General features: G+C 68.3%; 1 protein-coding gene across 1 annotated transcript in view; it reads right to left on the bottom strand.

The window, feature by feature from the left end:
* The window catches only part of XPNPEP2 (X-prolyl aminopeptidase 2), a 33,433-nt gene that overhangs the window by 16,651 nt on the left and 3,534 nt on the right, over positions 1-13,248 (bottom strand). The window contains exons 2-10 of the mRNA XM_075896609.1: positions 8,247-8,320; positions 7,830-7,940; positions 6,958-7,021; positions 6,180-6,284; positions 5,793-5,879; positions 5,514-5,660; positions 4,678-4,779; positions 3,915-3,996; positions 3,387-3,582 (exon numbers count right to left, since the gene is read on the bottom strand). Of these exons, the coding sequence (XP_075752724.1) occupies positions 3,387-3,582; positions 3,915-3,996; positions 4,678-4,779; positions 5,514-5,660; positions 5,793-5,879; positions 6,180-6,284; positions 6,958-7,021; positions 7,830-7,940; positions 8,247-8,320 (968 nt within the window). The remainder of the gene's footprint in view (positions 1-3,386; positions 3,583-3,914; positions 3,997-4,677; positions 4,780-5,513; positions 5,661-5,792; positions 5,880-6,179; positions 6,285-6,957; positions 7,022-7,829; positions 7,941-8,246; positions 8,321-13,248) is intronic.

The following is a 13,248-nucleotide window of genomic DNA, read 5'->3' as shown; positions in this document are numbered from 1 at the left end:
CCGGCACGCCCAGGGCCTCTCACCCCCGCCCCTCGCACGCCCAGGGCCTCTCAACCCCGCCCCTCGCACGCCCAGGGCCTCTCACCCCCGCCCCTGGCACGCCCGGGCCTCTCACCCCCGCCCCTCGCACGCCCAGGGCCTCTCACCCCCGCCCCTCGCACGCCCGGGCCTCTCACCCCCGCCCCTCGCACGCCCGGGCCTCTCACCCCCGCCCCTGGCACGCCCGGGCCTCTCACCCCCGCCCCTGGCACACCCAGGGCCTCTCACCCCCACCCCTGGCACGCCCAGGGCCTCTCACCCCCGCCCCTGGCACGCCCAGGGCCTCTCACCCCCGCCCCTGGCACGCCCAGGGCCTCTCACCCCCGCCCCTGGCACGCCCAGGGCCTCTCACCCCCGCCCCTGGCACGCCCAGGGCCTCTCACCCCCGCCCCTGGCACGCCCAGGGCCTCTCACCCCCGCCCCTGGCACGCCCAGGGCCTCTCACCCCCGCCCCTCGCACGCCCAGGGCCTCTCACCCCCGCCCCTCGCACGCCCAGGGCCTCTCACCCCCGCCCCAGCATGCCCAGGGCCTCTCACCCCCACCCCTGGCACGCCCGGGCCTCTCACCCCCGCCCCTGGCACACCCAGGGCCTCTCACCCCCACCCCTGGCACGCCCAGGCCTCTCACCCCCGCCCCTGGCACACCCAGGGCCTCTCACCCCCGCCCCTGGCACACCCAGGGCCTCTCACCCCCGCCCCTGGCACGCCCAGGGCCTCTCACCCCCGCCCCTGGCACACCCAGGGCCTCTCACCCCCGCCCCTCGCATTCCCGGACCTCTCACCCCCGCCCCTGGCACACCTGGGCCCTCTCACCCCCGCCCCTCACACGCCCAGGGCCTCTCACCCCCGCCCCAGCATGCCCAGGGCCTCTCACCCCCGCCCCTGGCACGCCCAGGCCTCTCACCCCCGCCCCTGGCACACCCAGGGCCTCTCACCCCCGCCCCTGGCACACCCAGGGCCTCTCACCCCCGCCCCTGGCACGCCCAGGGCCTCTCACCCCCGCCCCTGGCACACCCAGGGCCTCTCACCCCCGCCCCTCGCATTCCCGGACCTCTCACCCCCGCCCCTGGCACACCTGGGCCCTCTCACCCCCGCCCCTCACACGCCCAGGGCCTCTCACCCCCGCCCCAGCATGCCCAGGGCCTCTCACCCCCGCCCCTGGCACGCCCAGGGCCTCTCACCCCCACCCCTGGCACGCCCAGGGCCTCTCACCCCCACCCCTGGCACACCCAGGGCCTCTCACCCCCACCCCTGGCACGCCTAGGGCCTCTCACCCCCGCCCCTGGCACACCCAGGGCCTCTCACCCCCGCCCCTGGCACGCCCAGGGCCTCTCACCCCCGCCCCTGGCACGCCCAGGGCCTCTCACCCCCACCCCTGGCATTCCCGGACCTCTCACCCCCACCCCTGGCATTCCCGGACCTCTCACCCCCGCCCCTGGCATTCCCGGACCTCTCACCCCCGCCCCTGGCATGCCCGGGCCTCTCACCCCCGCCCCTTGCACGCCCGGGCCTCTCACCCCCGCCCCTGGCACGCCCAGGGCCTCTCACCCCAGCCCCTGGCACGCCCGGGCCTCTCACCCCCGCCCCTCGCACGCCCGGGCCTCTCACCCCCGCCCCTGGCACGCCCAGGGCCTCTCACCCCCGCCCCTGGCACGCCCAGGGCCTCTCACCCCCGCCCCTGGCACGCCCAGGGCCTCTCACCCCCACCCCTCGCACGCCCAGGGCCTCTCACCCCCGCCCCTCACACGCCCAGGGCCTCTCACCCCCACCCCTCGCACGCCCAGGGCCTCTCACCCCCGCCCCTCGCACGCCCAGGGCCTCTCACCCCCGCCCCTCACACGCCCAGGGCCTCTCACCCCCGCCCCTGGCATGCCCGGGCCTCTCACCCCCGCCCCTGGCACGCCCAGGGCCTCTCACCCCCGCCCCTGGCACGCCCAGGGCCTCTCACCCCCGTCCCTTGCACGCCCGGGCCTCTCACCCCCGCCCCTGGCACGCCCAGGGCCTCTCACCCCCGCCCCTCGCACGCCCAGGGCCTCTCACCCCCGCCCCTCGCACGCCCAGGGCCTCTCACCCCCGCCCCTTGCACGCCCGGGCCTCTCACCCCCGCCCCTCGCACGCCCGGGCCTCTCACCCCCGCCCCTCACACGCCCAGGGCCTCTCACCCCCACCCCTTGCATGCCCGGGCCTCTCACCCCCGCCCCTGGCACGCCCAGGGCCTCTCACCCCTGCCCCTCGCACGCCCAGGGCCTCTCACCCCCGCCCCTCGCACGCCCAGGGCCTCTCACCCCCACCCCTGGCACGCCCAGGGCCTCTCACCCCCGCCCCTGGCACACCCAGGGCCTCTCACCCCCACCCCTGGCACGCCCAGGGCCTCTCACCCCCGCCCCTGGCACGCCCAGGGCCTCTCACCCCCACCCCTGGCACGCCCAGGGCCTCTCACCCCCGCCCCTGGCACGCCCAGGGCCTCTCACCCCCGCCCCTGGCACGCCCAGGGCCTCTCACCCCCGCCCCTGGCACGCCCAGGGCCTCTCACCCCTGCCCCTCGCATGCCCGGGCCTCTCACCCCCGCCCCTGGCATGCCCAGGGCCTCTCACCCCCGCCCCTCACACGCCCAGGGCCTCTCACCCCCGCCCCTCGCACGCCCAGGGCCTCTCACCCCCGCCCCTGGCATGCCCAGGGCCTCTCACCCCCGCCCCTCACACGCCCAGGGCCTCTCACCCCCGCCCCTCGCACGCCCAGGGCCTCTCACCCCCGCCCCTCGCACGCCCAGGGCCTCTCACCCCAGCCCCTGGCACACCTGGGCCCTCTCACCCCCGCCCCGGCACGCCCAGGGCCTCTCACCCCCACCCCGGCATGCCCAGGGCCTCTCACCTCCACCCCTCGCACGCCTGGGCCCTCTCACCCCCGTCCCTGGCATTCCTGGGCCCTCTCACCCCCGCCCCTCACACGCCCAGGGCCTCTCACCCCCGCCCCTCGCACGCCTGGGCCCTCTCACCCCCGTCCCTGGCATTCCTGGGCCCTCTCACCCCCACCCCGGCACGCCCAGGGCCTCTCACCCCCGCCCCTCGCACGCCTGGGCCCTCTCACCCCCGTCCCTGGCACGCCTGGGCCCTCTCACCTCCACCCCTCGCACGCCCAGGGCCTCTCACTCTTGCCCTCTTCCCCTTGCACACACAGCCCATCACTGCTGGCCCTGCCCTGCATGCCAGCCCCTTCTATGGGCAAGGCTGCCCCTGGCCCAGGCAGCTTTACCAAAGCCCCTCCCAGGCCAAGGCTGGCTCCCGCAGCCAGGGGGACGGGACAGCAGAGGCCTAGCCCCATGGTACCGGCAGGGCGGGGCGGCCCACCTTGGGGATGACCCCGTAGAGCCCGTAGGTCGTGTACTCTGTCCCGATCCAGACCCGGACGTCGCCCTGGGCGTAGGCCTGCACCCTGGCTCGCACCTGGCCGTACTCCTCCACCTGCACGCACAGGGGCCCCGGGCACTCTGCCCTCAGCGCCTGCTGCGCCTCCGCCGTCAGCCGGCTGCCGTCCACAAACAGGCTGGGGAAGGAGCACGGCTCAGCTGCGGCCCCGCCCCGTCCAGCCCCCTAGGCCAGGGCTGGCGAGGGAGTGGGGCAGGAGCCTGAATGCCAGGAAGAGAGTCCGTGGGGGATGGGGGAGCCAGCCCAGGAGACAGGCTGGGGCTCCGAGGGGAGGGGGACCCAGCCCTTGTGGCCATGAGGGGGCTCAGGGGATGTGGGGAGCTGGTGCCCGAGAGATGCACTGGGGCTCCGAGGGGGCCAGCCCCAGGGCCCGTGCTGGGCTCAGAGGGGCTGGGGAGCCGGGGGAGGGGGCAGCCCCAGGGACTGCTGGGCCTGGGGGCTGCTCTGTACCTGATGTTGGCGGTGGTGAGGAGTGTGTAGGAGTAGAAGACGGGGTTGTACGGGATGTCGCTTCCTCGGAGGTTGAAGAGCCCTGTGGGAACACGGGGATTACAGGGGTTACAGGCCAGGGTGGGCTCCAGGGCAGCGCCGGCAGAGAGTCTGGGCGCAAGGTGACGCTGGAGGGTGCCGTCTCTCATCTGTGGGGGCAGTGCCCAGCACAGGGGCCTGGGTCTCGCCCCCAGGACCGTGATCAGCCAGGCTGGGCAGGCAGTTCAGCTCGGTGCAGGATGCCTGGTAGGGACGCTGGCCTGAGGACACTGGGGCTGTGCTGGGCTCAGAGGGGCTGGGGACACTGGGTTCTGTTGGAGGCTACAAGGGTCTGAGGGATGCTGAGGACATGGGCGGTTGTTGGGGGGCTGCGATGCTCTAAGGGGTACTGAGAGAACCGGGGGGCTGTTGGAGGCTGCGAGAGTCTATGGGGTAGTGAGGACACTGGGGAGTTGTTGGGGGGCTGTGAGGGTCTGAGGGGTACTGAAGGCCTGTTGGAGGATGCAAGGGTCTGAGAGGTGCTGAGTACACAGGGAGGTTCTTGGGGGGCTGTGAAGGTCTGAGGGGTACTGAGGACACTGGAGGGTTGTTGGGGGGCTGTGAGCGTCTGAAGGATGCTGAGGGCACTGGGGGGCTGTTGCAGTCTGTGGGGCAAAGCCGGAACGTAGGCGGAGGCCATGCTGTGGAGGGGGCAATGGCAGCATTGTCCCGGCCCATCTCTCACAGGCTGTCTCCTCCAGCCCAGACAGCAGCACGGCCATGGGGCTCCGGGAAAACTGCTCCATCTGGCTCCGGATCCCGGACACCTTCTCTTGCCAGGTGCTGCCTGGAAGGACAGGGGGAGTCAGGCATGTGAGAGTCAGGTGCACCCCCCTGCGGGAGCCCTCCCATCCCTGCCCAGCTGGAGGGGACCATTCCTCCAACACCTGCCCTGCCAGAGAGCTTGGGGCCATCCAGGGCTCTCTCCGCAGCCTCCCAGACATGCCATGCCCTGGGCGAGCGAGCTGAGGGTCTCCCAGCCTGACCCAGCCCAGCCAGACTCCACTGGGGGACCCAAACCTCTGGAGAGTTCCTGGGGCTGGCTGCATGTGTGGCACTCAGACACCTGTCTCTGGCCGTGCAAATGCCCCCAACACCACAGCACGCCCAGCCATGCACAGGGATCATGCTCCATGCCATCAGCAGGGGGCGCCGGGGATGGGCTCACGCTCCGTGCCACCAGCAGGGGGCGCCGGGGATGGGCTCACGCTCCGTGCCACCAGCAGGGGGCGCCGGGGATGGGCTCACGCTCCGTGCCACTAGCAGGGGGCGCCGGGGATGGGATCACGCTCCATGCCACCAGCAGGGGGCGCCGGGGATAGGCTCACGCTCCGTGCCACTAGCAGGGGGCGCCAGGGATGGGCTCACGCTCCGTGCCACTAGCAGGGGGCGCCAGGGAGGGGCTCATGCTCTGTGCCACCAGCAGGGGGCGCCGGGGATAGGCTCACGCTCCGTGCCACCAGCAGGGGGCGCCGGGGATGGGCTCATGCTCTGTGCCACCGGCAGGGGGCGAGTTCCTACCCGTGAAGGTCTCTGGCAGGAGGTAGATCGGGCTGGTGGGCGGAGGAGGCCGCTGCGATCCCCACACCAGGTCCACGAGGTTGTCCTCAATGGGAACCAGGGTCCGGCCGGAGTCCTTCAGGACGCGGGTGTAGCCTTGCCAGAGAGCTGGGGAGGGAGGCGCTTGGTTAGCTCCGCGGCAGGTCAGTCTGACGCCCTCCCCAGGCCCTGCCCGCCTGCCCTTCCTGGGGAGGGCAGCCGGGCTCCGGGGGGCAGGAGCAGCAGGCGGCGGGGCGGTACCGATGGAGAAGAGGAAGGGATCCAGTCCAACGTTCTCGCCGGCAGGGACCTCCTGGAGCAGCCACTCGCCGATGGCGTCCATCCAGACTGCAAGACAGGGCACAGCACGTGGCAGGCGGGCTGGGGGGAGCAGTGGGGAGGGGGAGTGGGGCCAGGCCTGGAGAGCAAGGCTCAGAGCTCCGAGTCTGCCAGGCCGGCTCTGCCGGAGCCCAGGGCTCAGTCACTGGCAGGCAGTGTGCCCGATGGGGTTTGCCCACGGCTCCGGTGCCCGGGGCTCCTCTTGGCAAAGGCTGGGGCTGGGAGCCCCGGCTGGGAACAGAAAGGCTACGGAGCGGGCGGCTCCCTGGGGGGGTGACCCGCAAAGTCTCCCTGCTCCTGGCTCCTGACCTATCTTCTGCAGCTCCCAGTTGCAGTCCATCTGGCGCGCTGCCTGGGTCCAGTACCGGCTGTCTGTCCACAGAGCCGCCTTGTGCAGCGTCACCACGCCGGTCCCTGCCGCCCGGAGGAGAGAGCCCGTTTGCCTGGGCAGCCTCGTTCCACAGGCCCCGGAGCCGCGGGCGGCCAGGCCGCTGGCTCCCTGTGGCCCTGCCCTAGGTGCGTCTGGCTGCTCTGGGGCAGGCCGGGCGTCGCCCCAGCCACGTGGCCCAGGCATCCCCCTGGAACCCAGCTCCACTCGCGTGTGGCCCGGCCACCCTCCGCTGGGCCAGGGGAGCTGGGTCCCGCCGGGCACAGCACGGGAGAGCAGCGCTCGCTCGCCTCTGGGCCAGAGGGGAGACGGCCCCACCAGGGAGACCCGGGGTTCTGCGGGGAGGGCTGGGATGAGTGAGGGGCCTGGCGGCGGCTCAGAGACCGGAATTTTCTCCACAAAGAGTCTGTGAATTGGGGCTGCTGCTGGCAAACCCGGCTCACCGCCCCGTCCCCCCCGATGGGCTCTAGCGCCAGACTGTCCTGGAGCCGACTCCAGCAGGGCCCCATTAGCCCGCCTGGCTAGTGCACGGGCCTGTCCTGAGGCTTCTCACAGACAGACGCCTCAGCTTCCCAGCCTGCCTCCTACGCCAGCCCCCTGGGCGCAGGACACAGGCCCATAGGCACAGGGGGCTGGAAGAAGCATCAAGGGGGCATCTACTTCCCAGGGAAGGCCGACGGTCTTTGGGGACGTGCTCACCTGCTGAGCCCGTGAAGCCGGTAATCCACGCCAGCCGCGCATCTCGCTCAGCAATGTACTCGTTCTGGGACACAGAGACACCCCTCACAGCGCCTCTGCACCCCCAGTGACCCCTCACAGCGCCTCTGCACCCCCAGTGACCCCTCACAGCGCCTCTGCGCCCCTCACAGCACGTCTGAACCCCCAGTGACCCCTCACAGCGCTTCTGCACCCCCAGCCACCCCTCACAGTGCCTCTGCGCCCCCAGTGACCCCTCACAGCGCCTCTGCGCTCCCAGTGACCCCTCACAGCGCCTCTGCACCCCCAGTGACCCCTCACAGCGCCTCTGCGCCCCTCACAGCACGTCTGAACCCCCAGTGACCCCTCACAGCGCGTCTGAACCCCAGACACCCCTCACAGCGCCTCTGCACCCCCAGTGACCCCTCACAGCGCGTCTGAACCCCAGACACCCCTCACAGCGCGTCTGCGCCCCTCACAGCACGTCTGAACCCCAGACACCCCTCACAGCGCGTCTGCACCCCACAGTGACACCCCTCACAGCACGATTGTCTCCCCACAGTGACACCCCAGCTCAGTGCACGACTGCTCCCTCAAGACCCCCCGCAGAGCACACACCTCCCCCTCCCCCCCAGCTGAGCGCTGCTGCCCAGGGAGCGAGCTGAACAGCCCGGCACTAGCGGGCAGCCGGTGCCAGAGGGGCTCTGCCCTCCCGGCCCTCCCCGCCACTCCTGGGGCCAGGGGCAGGCTCTGCAGGCAGGGCACGTGGCCGGGTTTGGCACCAAACAGCTGCTCCCGGGGCCCGGCGGCGGGGGCCGGAGCTGCAGCCAATGCCAGGGCCTTGCGCCGGGGCGGGCTGGCAGCCGGAGCCTCACCATGTGTGCGTCGGTGGCGGGGACGATGTAGGCGCTGACGTTGTAGGACTGCATGCGCTGGCGCAGGGCGCTCAGCCGGCCGCTCGTGTCCGTCACCGTGGGGGGCAGGAACTGGGGTCACAGAGACACACGCCGATGAGGGGCTGATCCAGGCAGCCCTGCTGGCCACCCGCGGGGCCTGGAGCAGAGAGCCCTGGGCAGGGTGTGGACCCTCGGAGGTGACTTGCTGGGGGGTCGGCTTCTGCCAGAGCCCCGTCTGCTCTGGCGCTGGCTGGCTGCCCGTTGGCTCCGTGGCGGGGCGGGGGCAGCAGGGAGGGGCTGGAGGCAGAGAAGGGCGGAGGCGAGGCAGAAGGCCTGGCCTGGGAATCTAGGGAGTGGGGGAGCAGCCCGCTTGCCCGGGGCTGGAGGGGGTCTCACCGGGGGGGTCGTGGTGCAGTTTCGGATGTCGCTCCTCGCTGAGCTGCTTGGCGCTGCCCATCCCACGGCCCAGCCTAGGAGCAAGCAGAGACGCGTCAGCAGCCCCAGAAATCCCTCCCCCCGTTCCCTGCCATGCCCTGCGCGCCGCGGACGTCCCACCGCCCCGCCGCAGAGCCTGGCGCCCCAGGAGGCCGTGCGCAGACAAGGGGGCTTGCGGGCCCCAGCCAAGGCGCAGGGCCTGTCTCCACGTCACACGAGTACCCGCCGTCTGGCGGTGAGAAGGGGCGCCCTTCGCCGAGCTCCGGCTCCGGCAGAATCTTAGCCTGCGCTTGGTACCCTACGGCGCGTCCCTAGCCCTTGCGGTCATGGGAGAAGCCCGACGGCTTTGGGGTGGGAGTCACATTATCAGCGCTCCGGCCCGAGCGGGAGGGGGGCAGTACCTGGGCCAGGGGCCAGGCTCCGGCTCCAGCTCCACCCCAGCTCCACGGCAGAACGCCGCCTCTGTCGGCCACGGCCACGTTCCGCTCCAGCTCCTAGTTCTTAACTACTCCGCAGGGCGCAGTGTTGGGGCGCTGGGCGTGTGAGCAGGCGAGGCACCGGGAGGTTCACGCGGGGAGGGGGCTCCCGGTGGTGCCTGGACGTATCCCTCGCCGGTACATGACTGGGAGCTGGAGGCTCCGCTGAGAGCTCGGGAGGAGTCCGGAATCCCATGGCTGCAGTTCAGGCAAAGGGCAAAGCGCACCAGTGGAGAAAGCCAAGGGGTGTGACGGGGAGTTCACGCCGTGGGGCTGCTGAGACGCTCCCAGGGCTGGAGAGCGCGAGGGGTTCCTTAAGGCCGGAGAAGGTAGTGCGGGAGACCAGTTACCCTGGTCCATGTGCCCAGGGAGGTGGGCGAAGGCCAGACAAAGGGAAGCAGTCCCCGGTTCTGGGGAGCAGTGAGTGCCGGGGAGAGGGACGATATGGGCCCCCCGACCTTGGTTCCATTATGGTCCCTGGGCAGCAGCCTGGTACGGGGGGCAGGCCAGGGCCCCCTCCCTTGCAGACAGGCTCTTGGGGTCATTAGGCCCCTGCAGAGCATCACAAGAGCGATTATTGGGCGGGTGGCTCAGTCCAGGGAGCAGCAGCTGATGGCGGAGAGGGAGGGAGACTGGGAAACCCTGCACCTAGCAGGGCGCTGGTCAGTCTGAACACATTCGTCCCCAGAAGTCTTGGAAGACGAGGACGCTCCAGACGCCGGGAAGGAGGCTACCGTGCCCCTATTGGAAGAGGGTAAATGGCGCGCCCCAGGTAATTCTAGGCCAGTGTGGGTGACGTGGATCCCGGCAAGGTGATACAGTGACTGACGCCGGACTCGATTAATGACTAATGAAAGGAGGGGGGTGTAATTAATGCCAATCAGCGCAGCGCAGAGGGAAACGGAGCCTGTCGAAGGAACTGGCTAACTTTCCCGAGGAGAGTCCAGTTTCGGTTGAGAGACGGCCAGTGCTCTAATACCCCAGGACTTGCTTTGCCTGCCAGCTCGCATCACCAAGCGCCTGGATGGGAGCTAGAGAGAGATCAAATGAACGTGGCACCCATTAACTGGATTAACTGCTGGCTGACTGAGAGATCTCCGTTCACGTCCCTACGCTCAGCGCTGAGCGGGTGGGTTTCCCATGGGGACCCACAGGGACTGTCTCTTGGCCCTGTGCTGTGCAATGTTTTTATCAATGAGCTGGAAGAAACCAGGGCCTGGCGGATCAGGGGTGCGGGTGACACAGAGGCCGGGGGAGGGCGACATACGGAAGAAGCTGGTCCCTGGTACAGAGTGATCTGGGTCGCTTGGTCCGCTGGGCTCAGACTCACTGACTTTACGGTCAGGAGAACACACTCATATCTCACCTGCACACCGCTGGCTACAGCGCCTCCCGCCCCTGTGCCAGCAGCAGCCCCCTCACTTCAGGCTGAGCGGCTGCTGACTCGGGCAAACCTCCAGGAGCAAGGGATGCTGGGACACAATGACTGGAAGAGGTCTGGGGGGTGGAGAATCAGCTGACCTGGAGCAACACGTGGAGGAGAGGACGGGAACAGGAACAGCCGACTTGGGGCCACCGCGGGCAAGTCCAGCCTGGCCGAGCTGGCTGCCTCCTACGGCAAGGGAACGGGCTCTGTGAGAAGGGGAAAGTGGCGGGTGTGATAGACCTTGACTGTAGCAAGGCTTTGGATAGCGTCGCCTGCATTATCCTCGCCAGCGAGTTAAAGAGCTATGGATTGACCAGATATCAGCATCAGCCTTAATGCGGTTACCCCCCCCCCCCAACACCCTTTCATCGGTTAACAGGTCGAAGCTAGCTTAATTCACACTGGAAATAAGGTGTTACATTGCAACAGTGAAGGTCCCTAACCATTGGGATAAGCCATCAAGGGCTGGGGTGGGGTCTCCATCACCGGCCATATTAAGATCCAGGCTAGGCGTGTTTCTAAAAGCGGGGCTTTAGGAATGATTCGGGAGCAGTTCTGTGGCCCACAGGAGCTCAGACTGGTCCCTTCTGGCCTGGAAACCTGAGTCAAAGAAAGGGGACAGCGTTCTTACAGACACTGGGGCTACGTCTACACTGGCACCCTTTTCCGGAAATGCTTAAAACGGAACAGATTTCTCTTATAAGTATTTCCGGAAAAAGCGCGTCTACATTGGCAGGATGCTTTTCTGGAAAAGCACTTTTTCCGGAAAAGCATCCGTGGCCAATCTAGACACGCTTTTCCGGAAAAAAGCCCCGATCATCATTTTCGCGATCAGGGCTTTTTTGTGGAAAACACTACTGTGCTGTCTACACTGGCCCTTTTCCGGAACAGTTTTCCGGAAAAAGACTTTTGCCCGAACGGGAGCAGCATAGTATTTCCGGAAAAGCGGCTGATTTTCCGGAATAAGTGGCCAGTGTAGACACAGCCTGGGTGTATGCAATTGTTCTTGGATCTCAGATGTACACCAAGGCTGGTACCTGCAGGAGGAGTGCCCTGGGCCAGCACCTGTCTACAGGTAGGAAGATGGGTCAGAGAGAAGCTTAGCTCAGCTGTGTTGCCTCTAATCTTCTCCATCCATGCAAATAAATTATCCAACAGAATAAATGTTATGTGCACCGAGGCATGTGCAGATGTGCACCACCAGGAGAAACACACACTGAGCTGTAAAAGCAGCAAGGAGTCCTGTGGCACCTTATCCATGCATCTGACGAAGTGGGTCTTTGCCCACGAAAGCTTATGCTCCTACACTTCAGTTAGTCTATAAGGTGCCACAGGACTCCTCGCCGCTTTTGCAGATTCAGACTAACACGGTGACCCCCTGATACTTGACACTGAGCTGTAGGCGCTCTGCTAATCAGCTGCTGGCATTGGAGTCTCCCCTGAGCACGGAGCACTGCTCATGGGATAGAGAAGGCCCTAAATATAGGGACTGATCCTGGTTTGGGGGCTGGGGATTGCCATGTTCCCACCCGGGGGATCGGCTGGAAGATGCTCTCTCCAGGAGCGTTTCTCTCCAGCCGCACTGCTGCGTTTCCATGGCGCTGTCCAGCTGGCGTTTGCAAGGCGCGAGCCGGTTGGATTTCCCAGCAGTCGATCCCGAAAGAGCCAGGCTCAGCTTCCACCGCACAAAACGGCCTGTCACATAAAATGCGGGACACGACTCGGCCTCGACCCAGAAGCCGGGAGTGCCGGGGGCGAGCGGTGTTCCTGGGATCGGCCAGGCGGCGTGACGGAGGCTGTTTGCAGCTGTGGAGCAGGCTGCCTCAAACAGGGTGCCGTGTGCCGTGGGTGTTTCTGATAACAGTGTTTTCCTGCCCCCAAAGGAGCCACAAGCACCCGGGCTGGCACCGGAGACCAGACCCGGCGGCACCCGCGCAGCAGTGCGGAGATCGGGGGCGCCCGGGGGAAGAGGAGCGGGGCGGGGGGTTGCGACAATGGGGCTGTAACTTTCCCTGCTTGGGACCTTGCCACGGAGAGCAGGCCGAGCGAGTTCCCCAGGACAATGCTCGGGAGAGGTGCCAGGGAGCTGCCCAGAGACACTGGGCTAGTCTGAGCCAAACAGGCCCTGCCGCTGGCGCCCCAGGCCGGCTGGTGCTCGGTAGGAACAGACCCCGCGGCGCCCTAGCCAGGGCCGGCGCGTAGGCCCCGCTGGCGGAGAGCAGAGCGCGGGACGGGGCCATTCCACCCACCTCGGGGTGGAGGGGAGAACGAGCCGGCAGATGGAGGCATCAGAAACCAGCTTCCCCAGCATGAGCTGCCCTTCCCCCACCTCTCCCTGGGCCCTGGGCCTTGCCCCGAGAGCTGCCCCACGCGGACCAAGCCACCTGGCCGCTCCCGCTGACTCCGCACCTGGCGTGGCAGCTTTACCAGCCAGAACGAGGCCTCCGAGGCGCCCCTCCGAACCCAGCTTCCCCAGCAGCTCGCGCCCGCCCCAGCCAGCGTCCTCCCGGGCTCTCGCCATGTAGCGGGCAGAGCGGAGGCCGGGCACTCGCTGGGTACAGTCAAACCTCAGAGTTACGAACCCCTGGGGAATGGAGGCTGTGCACAGCCCTGACAGACCCGTGTAGCGGGCAGAGCGGAGGCCGGGCACTTGCTGGGTACAGTCGAACCTCAGAGTTACGAACCCCTGGGGAATGGAGGCTGTGCACAGTGCTAACAAACCCGTGTAGCAGGAAGAGCGGAGGCTGGGCACTTGCTGGGTACAGTCGAACCTCAGAGTTACGAACCCCTGGGGAATGGAGGCTGTGCACAGTGCTAACAGACCCGTGTAGCGGGCAGAGCGGAGGCCGGGCACTCGCTGGGTACAGTCGAACCTCAGAGTTACGAACCCCTGGGGAATGGAGGCTGTGCACAGCCCTGACAGACCCGTGTAGCGGGCAGAGCGGAGGCCGGGCACTTGCTGGGTACAGTCGAACCTCAGAGTTACGAACCCCTGGGGAATGGAGGCTGTGCACAGCCCTGACAGACCCGTGTAGCGGGCAGAGCGGAGGCCGGGCACTTG

This window comes from Pelodiscus sinensis, chromosome 13 (genome assembly GCF_049634645.1).
Source record: "Pelodiscus sinensis isolate JC-2024 chromosome 13, ASM4963464v1, whole genome shotgun sequence".
NCBI lineage: Eukaryota > Metazoa > Chordata > Testudines > Trionychidae > Pelodiscus > Pelodiscus sinensis.
The sequence above is the reverse complement of the archived record's forward strand: the minus strand, read 5'-3'. Positions and strand labels throughout refer to the sequence as shown.